General features: G+C 40.2%; 2 protein-coding genes across 2 annotated transcripts; one reads left to right on the top strand and one right to left on the bottom strand.

The window, feature by feature from the left end:
- Nucleotides 1-4868: 4868 nt before the first annotated feature.
- Nucleotides 4869-11998, top strand: FGB (fibrinogen beta chain). The gene is made up of 8 exons (XM_062637466.1): nt 4869-5028; nt 6593-6796; nt 8009-8192; nt 8776-9003; nt 9590-9703; nt 10250-10372; nt 10564-10849; nt 11589-11998. The coding sequence occupies exons 1-8, from the start codon at nt 4876-4878 to the stop codon at nt 11815-11817; spliced, it is 1521 nt and encodes a 506-aa protein (XP_062493450.1). The 5' UTR covers nt 4869-4875; the 3' UTR covers nt 11818-11998.
- A 2950-nt stretch (nt 11999-14948) lies between these two features.
- Nucleotides 14949-21607, bottom strand: FGA (fibrinogen alpha chain). The gene is made up of 6 exons (XM_062637465.1): nt 21457-21607; nt 19725-19853; nt 18675-18858; nt 18195-18340; nt 16188-17268; nt 14949-15808 (listed from the first exon to the last, which is right to left on the bottom strand). Exons 1-6 carry the CDS (start codon nt 21505-21507, stop codon nt 15099-15101), a joined length of 2301 nt encoding a protein of 766 aa, XP_062493449.1. The 5' UTR covers nt 21508-21607; the 3' UTR covers nt 14949-15098.
- Nucleotides 21608-21819: the final 212 nt, after the last annotated feature.

Here is a 21819-nt window from a genome sequence, read left to right as displayed (position 1 = left end):
CGGTGAGAGGGCTGCAGTGAGCGGTACCCGCCAGGAGAGAGCAATGCTCACCTTTGTGAAAGGTACCTGGACTTTCATGAACCAGGGCGATGGAGGAGTCGGCGCCGTTTACGCAGCGGTTCCCCTCGCTGAGGGGTTGGGTGCCCTCTGGTCAGCCTGGTTTTACAGAAATCTTTGGCCTTTGCCGTTATTTTGGGTCGTGCAGCTACAGCTTTTAGGCGTCGTGTTCATTGTGGGTTCCCAAGGTTAAATTCAGTTCAGGGAATTGCACAGCACGAGAGGGATGGAGGAAAATAGTCCCAGGCCTGAAATGCAACCTCTAAACAAAAGAAAACAGTGCAATAGGGGATGCTAGCCATTATGCTTGGCATTTTGGAGAAAGTACCTTTAGTGTGAGTCTACAGGATTGTCTTTTAGCGGAGACTGAGATCTGGCAATCCCTACACCTAATGGCATGTATGCTATGTAAGGGCTTGTAGTTCTTTTCCAAAGGTACCTGGATACTCCAGTTGATTTTTCACTTGCCTTCATAGGCAGAATAACCAAATGCATATGTGCAAATTGGCATCGACTTTCTTCACATACGGTCACTTGCTCTTAAACTTAGGAAGTCTTAACCTCCCAAGCTAAAGCTGGCATTTGGCAAACACATCTTCTGCAACCCTACCATCACATTGCTTTTCTTTACCACTGTGCCTGCCACTTACTACATCTCTCTGTGTGCCTGAGCTGTGAGGAGTTTGCAAACCGATTTGGTTTAAATGCAATCCAGTGCAACATCACTCAGCCCAAACCTGTGCTCTTGATTAGCCACAGGATAGAATTAACTTGGCATTATTTCTGGCACATGAACTGCCTGCTTGACATAATGACCATCTCTTCTCTTTTTTGGAGTTGATGGGTCATGCCTGGTGGCGGCACTGGCGGTTTGTATTTAGTTATTTAAGATACAGTGACAGCTAGACATGTGCTGCAAGTGGCTTTGGCTCCCAGTTCCTGGTCTGGGGTTGAGGTGTGGGAGAGGTGTCGGTTATGTTGTACCGCTAACAGCAGAGGAGCATTGCCAGTTCAGTTTCAAGACAAGCCAGCCAGATTTCATGTTTAACAAGAGGACCTATTTTGATAGTCCCTCTGGTGATCCCTGTTAGGTTTCTGAGCCTTGGGTAAAGGCCAGCACAGCACCTTAAGGAGGAGGAGCATCATCCGTCCGGTCTTAAAGCGCAAACTCCATGGGGTGGTGTGTTAAAATGAGGCAAAGCTGTTGCATCCTCCCAGGCTGGTGAGGCTAGATTGAAGATACACAAGGTTTAAAAGGCGATTTTGGGGGCAAGGGATTTCAAACAGGTTTGGTGGTTTTTAAGTTTACACAGAGTGGTCTGTGCCTGTTGATTGGTCAGTGGATTTGATATGTGGAAATGGTTTAAGGGCTAATCTCTGGCAACACAGAGTATCATAATGCAGTTGTTTCTATTGTCTGTTGAAAGAAATCAGGCTTATTTTTACTGCCTTTTTAAAGGAAACTAAATTTCAAATACAGGCTCTTGTAGCAGTGCAAAAAAAAATAAAAAATTATCCATTTATAATTTCGAAGAAATTTTGCTCCTATGTGTTGTTTCTTGCTATTATTACTAGTGTGCACATGGCCCTGTAGTTGCTCTCATTTTTATTTTTGTTTTTTACAAATAAACATTCCCCTCAGAAGTTTATAATCTCACCTTATTTCCTGGTGTCCTTGGATAGCTTTAGAAAATCAGGGGACAAATTAATCTCTATAATAATTTTTTTTTTTTGACAGAATATGTAGTCCAAGGTGAAATTTAGCCCCAGAATTTCAATAAATTAATGACAGCAGTACTAATTAGGGTATGCACTTTATTAATTTTCTTCATTATATGTCTTCTTGCATGTCAGCAGCAGTTGCCAGCTGTAATTCTGGAAATAATACGCTATGTAATTTTTTATAAATTGCTACTTAGATGAAGGTGACTAGTAAGTTGCATGTGCTTTTAGTGCTTTTTTAAGTTCAAAGTGAACAGCCCCACTCATTAATGTTTGAGAATTTGTTTGCTTCCAGATCATGCATAGAGCATCAATTCTCATTTATGAAAAACCTTTGAAGTAATATTTCTTACCAGTAAAAGCAAGAAATGGGGATGTTCATCTCAGCAGAGACCAACATTTAAGTTTACAGTATTCTTTTCATAGTATGACACTACTACAACACTAGTTGTTCAAAAGGACATTTCTAAATGAACCGCTATTTTAAAGTTTAATTTAGTCAAGACTACATCTCATCGTGGCACAAGAAGGTTCTGTTCTCCCACCCCAAGAACACTTCAGAAGGCACATTCAACTCTGAAAAGCTGTGATTCAGTGACCATGACTTGCCTGACAGGGGTTTGTGTAAAGAGGGTTCCACCACTGCCAGACACGTCGGCACAACAAACACAAGGGGCAGCAAGCAAATAGTCATTCCTCCAAACATACACATACGCCTCTGCCAGTAAGTGCCTTTTCAGTACAAAAATACTGTACAAAGGGATGTCCTGAAACACCATCAGGTCCATGTTGTATTATTGCAGTTCCTAATAGCAGGTTTGTTGTGGTACCATTAACTCTGGGAACAGCTTCTCATTAACCACAAGTTGGAGGAGGGCATATGAAGGAACAAAGATTAGGTGTCCTGTTTTGAAAAGAAAGCCTTTTTGGTATCATTTTTAGAAGAAATTTAAGCCATGGCTGTGGTTGTTAATAAGGCTTCATTCAGTCCTTAGAAAGCATCAACCAAACTGTATTTGGTTGCAAGCATGAGAGAAAAATCACATTTCATAACCAGCATGCTAATGTAGATTAAATTCTGCTGCCAAAATGTTCTCGGTATACACGTTTGCCAGTGTAGGTTGCTTTGTATGCAGTTCAAATTTGGACCATTTTTTGCTGATAAAACTCCAGGCAAAATCTTTGCAGTGTAGACAAGGCCTTGGCTCACCAGCTGGGGCATCTGCTCCTCTGACACAAACCCAGTGTGGTATGACACGCATGTGGTTCACAGAAAATCCCCAGAGAGACACAACTGCCCAACTCTCTTGTGGAAACCAAAGAAAAGTACTGGAGGTGGGAGGGTCAAAGGACAAGTTTCAAAGAGGAAGTCCCATCTGAAGGCAGATGGAGCCTAGGGGTTCCCTGTCTGGGACTCTGCATCAAGCCTGGGGGCTTCTGTGCCAATCCCTGTCATCTGGTCCCTGACATTCTCTGCACAGGCATAGCCATGCTTCTTCACAGGGGGACAAAGTGTACTTAATGCCTGAAGAAGGACACCATAAGTTACTGCAGAACATGGCTATGGTTTCAGAATGGATTTAGGACAAATATCATACATTTAGTTAAGTTTTGTTTGGACTGAGACATGATAATTTAGTAGCAAGTTTCTAGGTCAGGACTAGTGAGACCTTCTTTTAGTTCTGCTGTACTGTAAGCTACTCGTAATCCCTGAGCAAGGGTTCAGCATCGCTATGTCCCTTCCTTATACGTAAGATGAGGGTGACTGAACTTCCCTCAGAGGTACATGGGGGGAAAACTGCATTTAAGGTTGGGATGTGCCCAGAATCAGTGATAATATCTTGGAAATTGTATGTTAATTGATGTCAGTTTTGGCTTTAGGCAGAATTCTCTAATGCCTGAGAGGAGAAGTTTGTGTTCTTCCAAATTAAAGTGTTGTTGATGTCCTCCTGCAAGGGATCAAATTCAGTGGAGTTAGAGCTCCTTGAGCCACAGCTGATGTTAGTCCAAGCTATTTAATAATTAAACTTGTCAGGTTAAATAGTTTTCATATTTCAGGAATCTCCATAGTTTACAAGAATTCTGACAACAGCACAAATACAGGAAAAAGGACTAAACCAAGTAATTTTAGCTGTCCTCATCTTTACTTACCATAAAATCTCCCACTCCATCAAGTTGATCTTTGAAATGGAACATCAGCCCATGGTTTGCATCTCTGTGTCTTCAGACACCAGAATGAATGGCTTTTGAAAAGCGTGCTATGGTCATTTATAATGCATGAGAAAATCACATTATATAAAGACACAAAAATGTTAAAAGCCTGCTAATATGAGAGCAGTGATATGTCATACTCTTATAAAGCATCAGAAAACATGTTTGAGTATTTCACTATGATTACAGATAACTTAATGCTGTATTCTTTTAAAAGATTATTAAAAACCTGTAAATAATATTCAACAGATATACTTTTTGTATTAAAAAAATAAAACCAGCAAATTCATATGTAAAATTATTTAATTAATTTACAATACTAAAGTGGTGGAATAGCTTACAATATTCATCTGATCTTTAATGTTTTCATTCAAAATTATTTACATATTGAACATAATATACTCCTTTTTGCTCTTGTACTTAAAGAGACCCAAAGACTTGCATACCTCTCAGGCACCAGAAGAATGTAGCAATCTGTATGATGTGAGTTTAATTCAAATTTAAGTGATATTTCTGAAATGCTCAAATATTCAGCAGAGAAAAAAGGGAGACATCACAGTGAGATCTGATGATGTGTTGTTTTTTTTTTCTTTTGATGTTCACCTTTTCAGCTGTTTTGAAAGACTTGTGATTTTTGAGAAAATTGTAACCTTGCGTAATCTGAGCAGGAGATACTTTTAAGGATTTAAACATCTATTTGGTGCCAGCACCAACAGAGGTCTCTGGGACATGTAGATAAGATTTGTCCAAAGAAATTGCTCAACAACAAATGCATTCCGGCACACAGTGAAGAGAAAGGTTGAATATTAACAGACATACAGCGATTGCTCAGAAGGGTTGATCCTATCACTGTGAAGCTGGAAATTAGGATTGCCGCCTATATATATGGGAATAGAGAGGACCTCTCCCTGTCAGAGCTGCTGGTGGGAGAAAGTCACTGAACTGCTCAAGCAAGCCAGCACCATGAAACTGCTCCTGCTGTTCCTGCTCTGTGTTTCCTCTGTTAAATCCCAGGCCTCTACAGACTATGATGATGAGGTTGTAATACTGATCATCAATAATAATAAGGGCAATAATAATTATAATTATGATAATAATTATAATAATTATTAATAATTAATTTAATTGTGTGCATGACTCATGTGAATTAACTAAGTTTGAAGCTGTGGGAAAAAATGATCCAGTGCATATTCTTTATGCCCACTTGAAGTGTTAAAAGAAATGACCTTTGTATTATATCTTCATGTACATGTAACTGCATGATAGTTCTTTTCTCAGTTTGGATATTTTATTCCTATTTATTTTATTCTTCTGTAGGGAATGAGAAATGTCCAATGGTAAGATTAATTATTTAGCTGAATTTAGTTAAAAATATTAATTTAGCAATGCTGTTGATGATGTTACAGACAAGTAGTATCAGGTGCAAATGAGTAGAATTAATGTGTAATTAATTATGTCCTGTCTCAAAGCCAGTAAAAACTTCCCTGTGGACTCAATAGACATTGCCAGCTCACAGCTTTACATTAGAAATGGAGAGGTAGCAATTGTTAAACAAAAAAGGCAAGCGTGAGGATCAATCTAAAATAACAGTTTAACCTGTATGTAATTTTAAGTAAAATGTTTAATGGGAAATATAATTTAGAATCTCAGTATATTTTTTTATATTTTTGAAAATTCCTGCAAAAATTACATAGGTCAGGGTAGCCAAAATGTGGTGATTTTCTCTAGTACAATCTAAACATTTGTGTCTGTATGTTTACTACTGATAACGCTACCATGCTAAGGAAGGCTAATTCAGGAATTTTGTGATTTGTATGCTGCCTACTTTTGAAACCACTTGAAGTCCTGATCCTGGTTTCCTACAAATGTTTATTATTTGTAGCTAAGTCGGAGTGGAATCTGAGATTGTTGAAGATTTTGATTCAGTAGATCAAACAACTATTAATTCAAATAGTTTAATTTCAACAACCGTTTAGGGCCTGTTTTCCTTCACAGCCTCTTAGATTTTACCATTTCTGGCAGGGATGGGGAGCATATGCATCAGAGCAAGCTCTAAAAACCTAGCCCGAGAGACAGCATTGAATGCTTTTCCTAATTCCATCAGTTAATAGCTGGCATGTGGCCTGAGACCTGATGATGTATTTGACTGTGGCTTGATTTTCTGAGACCTTACAAATTTTCCTGTAGCCTGATGAAAAGTTGGGACACTGATAACATAATGCTGAATATTCTTCTTAAGCCCAAGAATGTGTTAGGGTTTGGTTTTGTATCCTACTACATGGCCTCATGGTGCTTAGTGGCTCTGAACTACATAAACTTTATTCTTGATCAGAATGAGCTACTGAAATACTGTTTTGCTTTGGTTTGAAGACTTTTTAGTTTGTCTATATCAGGGTAGAGGGAGTGTGACTAGTTTTACAAGAGAGGCATAGCAATGACTTTTAGATAATGTCAGCGTAATGTTTCCATTATTGGTTTTTTGCATTCCATTCCATGGTTCTCCTTGCTGTTTAAGATACTAAAGAACGGATGCCTCTACCTTGTGCATCACGTTTTACAACAGCAATCCCAGATTCAGTTTCCTCCCCCCTTGGTTTTGCAGGATGACAGCCCTCAGCTTGGGGTTCGAGGCCACCGACCCCTGGACAAAAGGCGGGAAGTGGCTCCCACACTCCGGCCCGTAGCACCTCCCATCAGTGGAACTGGATACCAGCCGCGGCCCCCAAAGAGAGTGAAACCAGGAGACAAGAAAGAACGTATCATATACCCCGATGCTGGTGGCTGTAAGCATCCTTTAGAAGAGCTGGTAGGTGTCTGCCTGCTGATAAGAGACTGTCCTTTTCTTCTAGTGCACCCAACATGGAGTTTTCTTTGCCACACAAGGGACAGTCATTCATTTAAAGCAGTCCAATTTTGCTTCATTTTATTTGAGTTTGGTAGGACTGCATTCAGAAAAGGTAATGACACAGAGCTCATAGGATTCGTCACAGAGTCAGACAGCCAATGGGATTTGAACTGCAAATGAGAAAAGGAAGTACCTGTGGGTTAGCCTGCAGTATCCTTATGATTTTGAACAGGTAACTGTTAAGAAGGACAAAAAAAAAAACACCCCAAAAAACCCACTGCAGAAGCACTGGCTTGAATTTCAGATAATCTCAAGGAACCTGGAGAGCAAAAAAGTAACCTCCCATTTGTTTCAAACTAATTACCCTCAGTCACTGCCCCAGTACTTACGTAGAAGTGTGCAAGCATGCTGAGACCTAGCATACTCCTTGCACCCTTGCAGTAGTCCCTGCTGTGCTCTCTGCTGGAAAATGCAAGCTGTGACAGTGCTAAGGGACATTTTGTTGTCTGGGAGCAAATTTGAGTATGGAGGTTGCCAACAAATGAAGTCTGTTAAAGCTTAATGAGTACACGGTTGTGGTAAGTCCCACTGCTGCCTGGGTATTTTGGTTCTTACAGGACCTCAGAATTTCCCACGTCTTTTTAAAACATTGCTGTCCGTGACGGTGCAGCACTTGTTGTGGAAGCAAGGGTGCCTAGTTTCTTGAGATGGTAATTTTTAAATGAATTGTGTGGCTGTTTCACAACAGATATCTATAACAAAGTATGGATAACATGGTTGATTCTCTGAGGACAGAGAAAGAGGAGTAGGTAAAAACATGGCACAGGCGCCAGGTAGTTCCTGATAGGCTTTAATCATAGTTCAGGTGGCCTAACACCGTGAACATTTAGCAGGGCAGAAAAGTGAAAAGCAAATAGTGGACCAAAAAAGTATGAAGAGAGAGGGCTTTTCCTAAGATCTTCTATGAAAGAATCCTTACGGGGAACTCAGGGCTCCTGCCTGACCTTCAGCTGCAGCTGCTTTGCAAAAGTTTAATGTCTTGAGTGCTTATCTAGATAGTTAAATATCTGGTCTCACACTGCTAACTATTCAGTGCATTCAGAGGTGTGGTCATACACTAATGGAAATAGATACTTTTTATATTGACTTTATTGATTGTTTGTTGTTTTTAAGGGAGTGCTATGTCCAACTGGATGCGAGCTGCAAACTACACTGGTAAAACAGGAAAAAAATGTGAAATCAGTTGTTCGTGATCTAAAGGACAAAGTGAGCAAGCTGTCTGAAACCTCTGCAACTTTCTATGAATATGTGAATGTTCTAGATGATAAATTGGTAAATAGGCAAAAACAAAGAAGAGGTATGTTATTTCTATGAATTACTAGTGTAAATGCTATTTCAGTTCTATTGGTATTGCCGCTGTTGTTAATGGAATTTCTTCAAAAACTTAAAAATACAATGGAATATCTAGCAAAGCAGGGTTCCATAACCATGTCCTCTTAAATCTTAAAAAAAGAATCATTTGAGAGGGTCAAAGGAATGGATCTCATACCAAGGCAAGATTCATATGATGCCCCTAAACATGAAGGTCATGTGTTCCCCCTTACCTGCTTTCCTATGTCCATCCAATGTGTTATGCCCAGCACCTGGCTTGGCACCATGGCTCCCTAGAGAGAAACTCATTATAGTTCTTTGGCAGAATATAGCACCACTGATAAACCTAATAGCTAGCAAAGAAATAACAATACATATGCACCACTTTCCTGAGAATCTCTGCATATTTTTTTGCATTGTGGAAATGTAAGCAAATGAAATGCCTATCCTTCCTCCCTGCTAAGGAAAGAAGTGGCTTATTAAGTTGTGGTTACAGATTGCTCTTTGTTATTCCGTAACTGGAAAACATGTTGAAAACTAATCTGCTTTTCATCTCTTTGCTTTTCTAGACAATGATGATGTACTTTCTCAGTACAACACAGAAGTGGAATTGCATTATAATTATATAAAGGATAATCTGGACAATAACATCCCATCTAGCCTCAGGGTCCTTCGTTCAGTTGTGGATACTTTACACAAAAAGATACAAAAACTAGAAAATGCCATTGCAACCCAGACAGACTACTGCCGTTCCCCATGTGTTGTTTCCTGCAATATTCCAGTGGTTTCAGGCAAAGGTACTTATTCACCTGTAATGACATCAATCCTCCCATTTATATCACTGTGCAAATAGATAGATGCATCATTCAATTGATTTGAATGAGCTCTGAAGTCTGTCATTGATTAGGATAGCAGAAAAAATGGAAGGTTATCCTAAATGCAAAAAATCTTTCACAGATGTCTATACTGGTCGGACCAAAAATCTTCTTACACAAGATCAGTCTTTGCTAGTGGCATTTTAAAGAAATAGGTGCTTCAGCGTTTTGTAAGGTGGAGGTGATACATTTGTGACCCCTGATTTTTTTTTAGTCAGGAAAGGTTCTTTCACGAGTTTGTCTAGTTCAAAAAGTCTTTGGGAAATATACAGTCTTCCACCACTCAGTCTGAACTTTTAGAAATTCCTATTTGGAAAAGTAGAACAATGAAAGTGAGCTGTTCTTTCTTCCTTCACTCTTTCACATCATGTATCACAGAAATCAAAATGAAAGTAGAATTATATGTATATTTAAAATTGTTCTCTTATAATCATCAAACAAAAGGATAAGAAGATTGTTGAAGAAGTTCATAGCTTTTTCAGTAACAGTCTCTGGTTTATTCTCTCAGAATGTGAGGATATTATCAGAAAAGGAGGCGAGACATCTGAAATGTACCTCATCCAGCCAGATCCTTTCGTCAGACCATACAGAGTATACTGTGACATGGAAACAGATAACGGAGGTTAGTGTGAAATAACTGGGGTGTTAAAATATTAATTAATATGGATGTTTCAAAAAACATTTTAGTAATTTGCATTTTATAAAAACTAATATGGAGTTATCACTTTTGTGATTACTTGAGGTTTAAGTATGATTGACTGATTCTGAAAAGTCTTCTCGGTCTTCTTCAAATGCACAGTAGGATACTTCTATAATGAAACTGGAGATAAATTGCTGGGATAGGGTTGGCAAATAAAAACATATCTTACTGTGACTAGAATAAACAATATCTGGGTGGGCAGACCAGGAAAGCCTGTCTCATTCCTTACCCTGCTACCATGTGCTAGACAAAAGACCAGGGCAGTCCTTCAAGTTCTGCTTTTCCCACCTTTCCTTATGAAGCAAGGCACTACTTAAGTGTGAGTAAGAATGGTAAGGCTGAGCTTGAAAATTCAGACCTGCTGCAATATGCTCCACTTGTCTTGAGATGAAGATCAAAGGACTGTATCTTAACATTTCATGTTCCTTTCTTAATGGCAATTTAATATAAAAACTGTTGCTCCTGCAGGCTGGACATTGATTCAGAACCGCCAGGATGGCAGTGTTAATTTCGGAAGAGTATGGGATCAGTATAAAAAAGGATTTGGCAATGTTGCAAAGAGTGGAGGGAAGAACTACTGTGATACACCAGGTAAAACACCGAGCGTGAAACACAAAGAGCTCTTCTTACTGAAACTGTTTTCTTGTATTTCTTTAAGATCTTGATTTTTTTTTCTTTTAATTAACTAATCCAATTTTAGGCAGACCTATAGGCAAATAATAGATTTGCCTTGAAGTATATTTGAAGTCTATTTCACAGAGCTCTCACTTGTTGCTTCTCAGGTGAATATTGGCTTGGAAATGACAAAATCAGCCAACTTACCAAAATAGGGCCCACTGAAGTTTTAATTGAAATGGAAGACTGGAATGGCAATAAAGTGTCCGCTCATTATGGAGGTTTCACCATACAGAATGAAGGAAACAAGTACCAACTTTCAGTTAGTAACTACAAAGGCAATGCAGGCAATGCGCTAATGGAAGGAGCTTCACAGATGCATGGAGAAAACAGAACAATGACAATTCACAATGGCATGTTCTTCAGTACTTTTGACAGAGACAATGATGGATGGTATGTACTTGTGTTAGAATTTAAAAAAAATAATAGAACTGAGTATATAATATTTCTTTAGTTTGCTGTTAGTTTTCACAGGATTTTGTAGTTTATTAAAATGTGCTTTATCCCTGCAAGTTATCAGCCAAATGTCCATGCAGTTCTTTTGACATAGCCAAGGGCAGGTAAAACTATATAAAATGTTAGTGCAGCTCTACAAACAAGTAAGAAGCAAGCACACTGAATTTTATTCATTCCATGAATGATGTTACCATAGACAAATCCGCAGATCTGGATGCAACATTGTTCTATGTGCTGATGGCACTGTCTTGCTTAAGTAGGAATATTGTTACTCACTCCAGTAACACATACTGGGTCATAGAATCATAGAATGTTTTGGATTGGAAGGCACCTTTAAGATCACCTATTTCCAACCCCCTGCCACAGGCAGGGACACCTTCCACTAGACCAAGTTGCTCAAAGCCACATCCAACTTGCCTTGAACACTGCCAGGGATGGGACATCCCCAGTTTCTCCGGGCAACCTGTGCCAGTGTCTCACCACCCTCATAGTGAAGATTTTTTTCCTAATATCTAATCTAAATCTCCCCTCTGTCATCTTAAAGCCATTCCCCTTGTCCTGTCACTACATATTTATTACAGTTTGAAAATTTCAGTGCAGTTGCAGGTGTATGTACTCTGTTGATCTGTTTGCTTACAGTTCGTCATTCTCAACACTTTATTTTTCACTTCATCAGGTTAACTACAGATCCAAGAAAACAGTGCTCCAAAGAAGATGGTGGTGGATGGTGGTACAACCGCTGCCACTCAGCCAACCCCAATGGTAGATACTACTGGGGAGGGGCCTACAGCTGGGATATGGCAAAACACGGTACAGATGATGGTGTTGTATGGATGAATTGGAAAGGGTCATGGTATTCAATGAAGAAGATGAGCATGAAAATCAGGCCATACTTTCCACATTAACTGTTATCAAAATGTACAGAATCAGGGATTTTCTTTTAATATTTGTACTTGGTTATCTTTTTAGGCACGGTATTCAGGCTTGTTTTTACGTATGAGAGCCAAATATGTATGTATGAGCATATTGTGACCTAAAGTGAAAAGCAATGTCAACTGTAAATCAAAATCTGACTGATGAAAATAACTCAAGTGTATTTTGTTCCATTTTTTGCTTGTTCACAACAGTGGTAGCTAGTATAGAATAGCACTGATAAAAAAACCCCAATCCCGACTTGTTTCACAACGGACTTCTATACCACATTTGAAGAGGGAGAGGATTATTCTGTTTTCTGAAAACTAAATAAACCCTTAAAACTAAAGTTTTGTTCACATGATTCCTACATATTTATGAATTATCTGGGAAGGAGCGAACACATTTCACTAAATAAGGGACAGTAATTTTCCTTTATATTATAATGACAACTACCCGTGTAACAAGTTGAAAAGGAATAAAGTGAAAAGACACTATCTAACAAATGGGTAGGTCACCAGTCACTTAGTTCAAACCCTGTATGCTGGATAAAACATGCCCTTTCCTGGGACCTGGCTCACATACTGTGCCTCTCAATATCTCTTCCACCATCCCACACCATAGAATCATACAATCATAGAATAGTTTGGGTTGGAAGGGACCTTCAAAGGTCATCTAGTCCAAGCCCTTTCCAGTGAGCAGGGTCATCTTCAACTAGATCAGGTTGCCCAGAGCCACCTCCAGCCTGGCCTTGAATGTCCTCAGGGGTGGTACATCCACCATCTCCCTGGACAACGTGTGCCAGTGTTTTACCACCCTCTGTGTAAAAATTTTTTTTGTCACATCCAGCCTGAATCTCCTCTCTTTTAGTTTAAAAACATTGCTCATTGTCCTATCACAAGAAGCCCTGCTCAGATGTTCCTTAAAGGAGAGCTGTTCCATATCTCTGATCATTTTTGTGGCCCTCCTCTCTACCCTCTCCAACAGGTCCATGTCTTTCCTAGACTGAGGACTCCAGAGCTGGATGCAGTACTCCAGGCAAGGTCTCACCAAAGCAGAGTAGAGGGGCAGAACTATCTCTCTTGACCTTCTGGCCACACTCCTTAGGATTGGCCTCCAGGGCTGCAGGCACATGTTGCCAGCTCATACCCAATCTTTCATCCACCAGCACCCCCAGGGCCTTTTCCTCAGGGATGCTCTCAATCTCTTTATCCCCCAGCCTTTATTGATACTGGGAGTTGCCCCTACCCAGGTTCAGGACCCGGCACTTGGCCCTGTTGAACTTCATGAGGTTCGCATGGGCCCACCTCTCGAGCCTGTCCAAGTCCTGCTGGATATCTTCCTGTCCCTTGGGTGTGTCAACTGCACCAACCTTAGCTTGGTGTGATCTGCAAACTTGCTGACAATGCAGTCAATCCCACTGTCTATGTTGTTGATGAAGATATTAAACTTAGTTTTATCACAGAATAAAATACAGCAATAGAAGACCTGGCTGATATGTTTTTCATGCAATCACTTTTGTGGGACTAGAGCAATTAGTGACTCCAGTCATAGGGGAGATTATGTGTTTCATTGAAGTTGGTAGTCTGTGCTTCCCTATGTAGCCAGAAGCAGAGGTTGTCCCAAAGACAGGACTTCCCAAGCCTGGTAGGCAGGATTGAACAACTTTCAGAGGGGACTGCCTTCCTCCATAGAGGAAGCAACCCAGATAGCTAGCAGTAGATGGATCCCATCTGTAACCTCTTGTGTTAATCTATGGAGTTTGGGAGAGCAAGGAGGAGATATAATGGCATCATCTAAATACATGAGTGCAAATGTGCAGCATTCCCACAGGCAGGCTTCCACTGAGGCTAGGGAACAAGAAAACAAGGTGTAAAGCAGAAGCCCATTTTCCAACAGTACAGATGCTTCTCTGCACTTGGCTGTAAAGATGTCTTTGGTCTTCAGCAGACTCTCCAAAAAGGTTAGACAGTGGCTGTGTTTGAGAAGCACTGGGAAAAGGCTCAAAGTGAGTTATTTTGCCAATATTTATGATACTATTAAATGGTATGAAACACACTGGCCAATGAGGTTGGAGGCAAGAAAGTTTGCTCATGCTTGTTTCTCAACAGAAGCACAGAAATATTAAACAGAGTAATTAATTTAAGTAATACTTGTATAATTTTATGTGAGCATGTTCTTGTGCAGTTGTGTAACTGATATAATTGTTTTTCCATGCACCAGCTTTTTGCTAAAAAAACCCTACCATACACTCTCAGTAAGTTGCTGATTTAAACACCTTACCTGTAGAAGAATCCTTGCTTGACACATGTGCCAAGGAACATTCTAAACCAAGGAAAGATACTTGGTTTACAGGCTACATACTACTGCCATCCAGATGATGCATATCTTGCTTGTGCTGGTTATAGTCATAACCTTTTAGTGGTCACTAGAAAATAATTGCCTGTTCTGAGAAGTTGTATTTTGGTGATTTATCATGATCTGTCTTTTTGATGCTACAGTATGCGTGGCAATCTGCCTAGAATTCATCAAAGGGATGGAAGGTCTATGTCCATATTTGTAAAACCACACCTTAGGAGATCCTGAAAAGTTAGTCCTAAAATGGATGCACCATTTATCAAAGTGTACTCCATGTTAGGTCTGTGACAAAAGCAAGAACCCAAACCATCTGTGGCTCTGCCTGAGAACTGACTCCTCTGATACTGTTTTGCTGCCCTCAAAATGGAAATGGACAAAATGGACACCCAGAAGCATGACTGTTGAACTTGATCAGACTTTCACGGTTGATGCTAGTGGAGGCAGGACTTCGTGGTGAACATACTTCTAAATTATCTTATTTCTTTAACACTTTTAAACAAAATAAATAATTCAAATTATAAATATTTTTAGCTCCAGCTTAGGTGTGACCTGTCAAAGACAGAACTCTGGATGGCATTCTCTAGGATGAGGTGTCCCTGCCCATTGCTGGGGGTTTGGAACTAGGTGATCTTAAGGTCCTTTCCAACTGTAACTATTCTGTGATTCTACTCTTGTGAAAGGCAGAGACAAAGTTCATATAAAAAGGGGTTTAAAATCAATGTTTCCCTGAAAAGTTTTAGCAATTGCAAATAAGATGAAAGAACTGTTTTGTTGATTATTAATCAGTGTTTATTTTTAAAGCCACAGATGTGCCCAGTTGCCTTCAAATTCACAGAGTAAAGGTACATCATGCACATTCACATATAAAAAAATCTTTTCAACATAAAATTGTAACATACATTAAAAGCCTGTCTTTCTACATGGTTTCTATGGGCCTGATTTTCATTCTAACAATTTTGAGGGAGTAGTCAGAGGCTCTAAATGGCAGCCAGACCACACCATTTTCAATCTCATAAGGAACGTTGTACCTGGGGTCATAGTGGCCCCCCAGGTAGTAAATGCCATTGAGGTTGGCTGCCTGGCAGCTGTTGTACCACCAGCCACCCCCGTACATCTCTGCACAGCTCTCCTCCCAGCGGTCCTGGTCCCTGTCGAAGGTGCTAAACCGCATCTGGGCATGGGATGTGTATTCAGTGCCATCTTCCAGCCAGCCCTCTATCAGCGCATCCCCAGCAGTCCCCTCATAGGAGGACACAGCAAGGGCGTACCCTTCTGCTTCAGATCCTACCTGTATGATATACTCTGCATACTCAGCATTTCCATCCCAGTCCTCTAACTCTACCCGAAGGAGAGTGTCGTTCTGAGTCAGCAAGTGTATGTTTTCATTGCCCAGCCAGAACTCTCCTTGCCCTTTGCCATCCACGCTGCCGAAACCTCTCTTGTAGTCTTGCCAGGTCCGGTTAAAATTCACTGATCCATCCATTCTCTGTTGGATCAATAGCCATCCTCCCAAAGTTGTCTCTTGGTCGCAATAAACTGACAAAACCTTATTCGATCCCGCTGGCTTGATTTTGAAAATGCCACTTTTGGCACCAAAAGTGTGTTTCTGGCGGATATCATCACAGTCTAAAAAAAAAAGTTGATCTGGTTTGACAGGAGTTATCAGCAAAATTTAATAAAAGGTTCAGAGGAATCCAAGTACCAATAGTTCTGAGGAAAATTGTTAAACATGTCTTGAAATACACTAGGTATAGGGACAGGCAACATTAAAAAGGATTCAGAAAAGAAAACTACATACATCTTAAATTGTGAATTGTCTATGTAATACCCGCGTATCAATGAAATATTTTCCTTTTTGTTTCCAAGATGGCAATAAATGGACACAGTGTTCACATTTTAACATCACACTGTTTTACTACGGTATCTGAAACCAATGTGTCAGTTTGGTTATTGATGGAGTTTGGCTCCACTACCTCAATTAACTACTTCTGTGATGCCTGTGTACCTTTCCCAGTGCTGGCTCTCCTTTGCTTCTTTCCTGATGGTCTGATGCTGCGTGCCTGAAAGTCTGGGGTATCCTCTGCACTCTGATCATGTTGCACCCCACCTAGCTCCTCAGTTATTTCACGGGTCTTTAGTGATTTGGTTTCAAAAGTGGAGCCTCCCTTGTTGAAACTAGAAGAGGCGCTGGTCACTACAGTCTTGGAGTGACTTGCGCTGCCAGATGGCAATCCAGATGGCTGAAGGTGAAGTCCTCCAAAGTCATCTTCTTCCTCCTCTCCTAAGTCTGTAAATTTGCCTTTCTCCCCATAAGTCCCCGAATGACTGGATACTCCAGTACCTAAGTGGCTACTGCCTGTACCAGTTGCGTGGCTGCTAGATGAAATGCTGCTTGATCCACCAAAGTGCTTACTAGCAGTGGATGCAGAGTCAGGAGTAAAAAAGGACTCTAGCTCAGGGAATAACCTCTCTAGCTTGTGGAAGCCATCTGTTCCACCAACATGGTACATGCTCCCTTCCTCTCTAACATTTCCTGCCCCTTGCAAATAGGAGCAGTCTGAGCCATCAGAAGAAACTGTTTTTTCAACTACTTCTTCTCTAGGGCCATCGGGGCCAGTGACAACTCTTTTGGTGGTAGTTTTGGTGCATCTGCGGACGGTGGAGGAGGTTTTGTCTCCCAGACTAATAGTTTCTCTCCCGTGAGTAGGAGTAACTAGTTTGCTGGTGTGTGAAAGTCCATCCCCCCTTGATTCTGCCGCGAGATACACGCTGTCGCCTCGGGAGGGCTTTGTGTCTGTTTCTGATCTTTCTAATACCACTTGCATCTGCTTGATGTTATTAATTATATTCAGAGCTTGCATTTCTGGCAGAGGCTTATGCTTAAAATGCTCAGGAACATTTGAGTCCTTAATTGGCCTCATTTTCAGCGTGCTCAAGGTGGTTGTTTGAAGCTCTGGGTGCAAGTTGATGGAGTTGGCTTGGGTAAGCTGCTTCTGGATATTGTCATAGCTTTCTTTGTCCACCTGATAATCAAAACTTCTATCACAGGTTCCTTTGCAAGCTCGTATCTTAATATCAATGTCCACCTATGTAAACAGAGAGAAATAATTTGGTTAGGGACCTTTCCTGACTTTCTCAAGCAAGTGTATTCTTTACTTGGACTGGAGGAAAGGTGAGGGATCCTGGCACCTCCCACCTACAGCAGAGCTTTTCCAAAGCTCAGTTTTGAAATAATCCCTGGGTTTATTTCCAATAAATACAACACATGCAATAGCACAGTGCACATGAGCTCCACGGAGAAGTACATTGTAGCACGTTCCCAATCTCTGCTCCATTTATGCTTGGTGCATAGGGGTGTCTTCCTGGGTCTGGAGGGAGTGCTGTAGACCTGGGCAACTCCCTGGGGACTGGGACAGAAATGGGTCCTCCAAGGAGAGGGCAAGACAGTGGGCTTGTCCCAGAGCCTGTCATGGCCCTGCTGTGAGGCCTGCCATACTGAGGCTACCACTGCTTTCCTAGATGATTCAAAAGATGGATCTCTGATCTGGGGATCAAAACAGGCTTTTGAGCAAAACCACTGTTTGTGCCAGGACTTTTGCTTTCATTACTGTCAAAAGGATTGGCTGCAGCTTGGGAACATGGGCTCTAGTGCCAGCACTGGCTTGGGCAGCAGTGGTAGCACTAGGGAAGGACAGGGTACACCCCTCTCATCCTAGCTGCTCAGCAACTCCTTATAGGAGGAGAAACACCTCATGCAGAGCCAGTTATCAGTAGATATAAGATCTTTGAGAGAAGTGAGAAATGAGTCCTCCTGAGCTCATACTCGTTTCCACACCTAGCTGCACAAAAAAGCAACTAATTTGGGGATTTGTTTCAGTAAATCAGGTCCTGTGAGAGCTGCATCAAGTTTTCTTCTAGAGGGGGCACTTCTCACCATGTACAGTGTAATGGATAGACCCTCCTTCTGTAGCTAAGCCCTAGAAAGAATGGAAACTACATAGCAGCTACCCACCTCCAAGCGCTTCATCTCTGTCACCTGTTCCTGGATGCTGCTCTGCAGAGCTTTAATTCTGTTTACTTGAGTGACAACCCTCTGCTTTAATGTCACAATTCTCTGTCTCAGTTCTCCTGACACGCGACCATAATCATCATCAATCTCTGAAACAGAAATGCCTCACAGTCAGCTATGCACGTGTGATTTTCTTTCCTAAAAGGGTAGTGTTTTTTAAAATAAGTAATTAAAACATGTAATTAAGCATATATTTCTCACAGTACTCGACAGATAAAAAGTACATTAGTTTTTACTAGTTAGCAGTTAAGAGTCTTAATTACTATGTTTATTCTGGGTCTTGTTCATAAGGTCCAGTGCAGCATATCCTTCCCAACCCTAACTATTCTATGATTCCATGATATATTTTCACTACATATTGCTTATGCACAAAAAAAAAAAAAACAGTGATTCAGCAATATAAACTGGGTGCAAGATACTCACTCTGAGCACTGTCCAGGTTTGGTTTCAGTACATTTACAGTTTCCACAACTATCCGATTTGATTTTTTATAGTTGTTTTGATTTTCTAAGAGCAACTTCCTGATTTTGTCTATTCTGTGACTATAATCCTGGTCTGTTTCATCAATCAATCCTTGCATTCTGCAGCCTGATGGACATTTTGTACCCTAAAATCAGAAGATGGAAATAATTGTGTTAAAATCTTCATGAGTAAACCTTTTTTAGCATTATATTTTCAGACTTTTGGCCAACACTGAAAACACATAAAAAATTTAAAAAAAAAAAGAAAGTTAGGGCAAGATTCTGCAAGTTTTCTTCAGATGTCCATTTTTATATATATGTATGTATTTCCCAAAGGGTTGCTGTAAGAAGTCTGTTGTCTGGTTCAAGCAAGGATGTTAGAGGCCAACTTATTTAAGCAAAATTTTCCTTGGAAAAGCTTAATGTTCTTACAGACTAAAGCTCTTAGGCAAGATTTCATCAAATAAATGTAGCATAGAGATGGGCTAAGACGCATCAGGCAGGAGAGAGACAAATGAACAGTTTATACACAAAGACATCCAATCAATCATTATGAACCTTTTACTGAACTTTTTGTTATCTGACGTCCTAGAAAGAGAGTAGTGAAGAGAAAGTTATTTTTAGCTATTTATTTTCTTTGTCACACATCTTCCTGGTGCCTTTCTCTTACCAAGTACAGAAGTGGCAATATCAAAATTATTAAAAAAAAAAAATCCTTCTTATTTTTTTCTAGGTATAATCTTCTTTTATTTCATCTTTCTTTTCTAGACTTATGCTCTCTTCTGATTCACACCCTGGCAAACTTCCACCTCTTTCTTTCTCCTAATTATTTCCTTTCTTGCTTTCCTGCAGATCTTTCCAGGCTGTCCTGACGTGAAGTATTACCCATCCTCCCTAAGACCCAAGTCCCAACTGCATGCTGGCTGCATGGCACCCATCATAGCAGTCCAGCTGAGGTCCATGAGCACTCTACTGATAGGCCCCTCTTTTGCCCCCAGAGCTCATTGCTTACCCAGTCATCATCTGCACAGATGGGCCAGTTCTTCTCATACTGGCAGGTGGACTGGGACATGTGCTCCACAATCCTGGGACCACGCACTCCTCCACCCTCCTTTTCAAAGGTGCTTTCTCCATCTTGTGCCTGCCAGGAGGAAAAAGGGCAAAAGCAAAACCAAGATTAACCAAACAGCTGCCAAGAGAACAGAAACAGAATGTTGATGTCCTCAGACACTCAGTGGCACAGCTGATGTGTGGCGGTTACAGCCACCTGGAAAGCATCACACTGAACAGTGCCCTTGCACTGTTTTATTCCTGACATTTCTTGGAAGATATGATTTTGTTTGTTTTGTCAGAGTAAAGCTTTTCATCTCTTAGAATTAGTGCTGCTATGTAGAGAGCTGGTGATGCTCAAGATATATTATGGTAATCTAATTCCATAAAAATCTTTTGTTCTGTGTGTAAATATAAAATTAACTTCAAATCAGATTGAAACTGGTTAAGTTAAAGCCAATACTTAAAAAATCCTATATTCTATTTTCACTTGCTGCAATATTGTTAAATTTGTGTTTTCATTCTACCACCTTCAGTCTACACAAAACTGGCTTAAATGTAGATATATATATATATATATGAAGAGTGTTTTCCCATTAGTGTTTCTGATTTTAATTACAGTTGCTACATGCAAGCTTGTAGCCATGTTTTGCCTGGCATAAAGAGCAAGAAAGCTAATAACATTGTAATAAAAATAGTAACGTCACTGATGGGTGGATTCCACTGTGCTAATGGAAAGAAGAGAAATAAATATACTGAGATCTTCTTCAAACATGAGGAGAAGGGCATCTATACAAGCTAATTCTAAGCCAAAACAATGTAAGGATTTCTACTGTGTTACTTATATATGTTATATATAGCTATATTATACTGTTGTTAAGCCCTGGGAAACTGGAATGTATTATTAAAATTGGCAGATTCACTCTGGTTTGATTAATCTTGAGGATCTGGCCTTCTAAAAGTAACAAATAAAAACTTTACTTTTAAGTGGTTTGTGCCCCTTCAGCATTGACAGCTCCAGTATGACTGCTTCTGTTTTGTCCCATCGGCTTTCTGTAATTTCTGTCATTTGTTAAAATATGCATTTTCTTCAAAAGACAGTCATAAAGAGAAATGTGAAGAATCTAACATATCTAACCTATGGCCTGAGACCTCAATAAGAAAAACAAGCTTATATTAACATAGCTGAAAATCAAGTCTATCTGTTTCCTTATCTAAAAATTGTTTCTTACTTAGCCCTAGTTTAACCTGATATTGCTGCTACAGGAATCCTTGGGTTTTAATGTGTGTTTTATAATAAAGGTATTGTGTATCATTTGTAGGTGTAAAACCCTGCTAAAGTACCATCCAAAGGAGAGCAGAATTCACCCTAATAAACATGAAAATTCCTGGCTGGCTGGAGCCACAGGCATCCACAGACTTACAGCATCACCTATGAATCTAGAAATTCAGATTAATGGATTAATGTATATGCTGATCATGAATCCAGGCAGACTCAGCAAAACCAAATTAAGGAAAACTAGAGAGAGCTGGATGCTCAAGAACTATTGATGAAAGTCCAGCAGTGAAATGGTTGCAGTAGGCTTGTGTATATGGGTGTGCATTGAATTTTACAAGCTAGATGACAGTCAAAATTTATCTATCTAATAAACACTCTTCAAAACAGAAAGATATGAAAAGAATCAAATTCATACCCAGGCTAAGCAGAGGCACAGCAACACACAGAGGATCCTCATTGATATCATCTTCAGGAGAAGAGCAAGCAGAACTTTAACTAAAAGGATACTCTTCCCCCATCTCTGGGTGCAATTTAAACCTTAGCGTGAAGCTGAGATTAATCATTATGCTCACTTCTGTTTGGAGACAAAACATGCCAGATATCCCCCTCCCCCTTAGGTGATTACTTAAGGCATGTTGCACAAGTTTGGGCTGTTATTTGCTCCAGATAAGTTTGTACAACACCAACATGTGAACAACATCATGTATTCCAAGAAAATAAAAATCTGTCTAAAGCTTGGTTTCTCGTAAATGGACGTTCAACTTAGACGTACACAGGA

The sequence above is a fragment of the Pezoporus occidentalis genome, unplaced genomic scaffold, assembly GCF_034315485.1.
Source record: "Pezoporus occidentalis ecotype Australia unplaced genomic scaffold, CSIRO_AGI_Poc_V1 ctg53, whole genome shotgun sequence".
NCBI classification, from domain to species: domain Eukaryota; kingdom Metazoa; phylum Chordata; class Aves; order Psittaciformes; family Psittacidae; genus Pezoporus; species Pezoporus occidentalis.
This window is presented reverse-complemented; position numbering and strand designations above follow the sequence as displayed.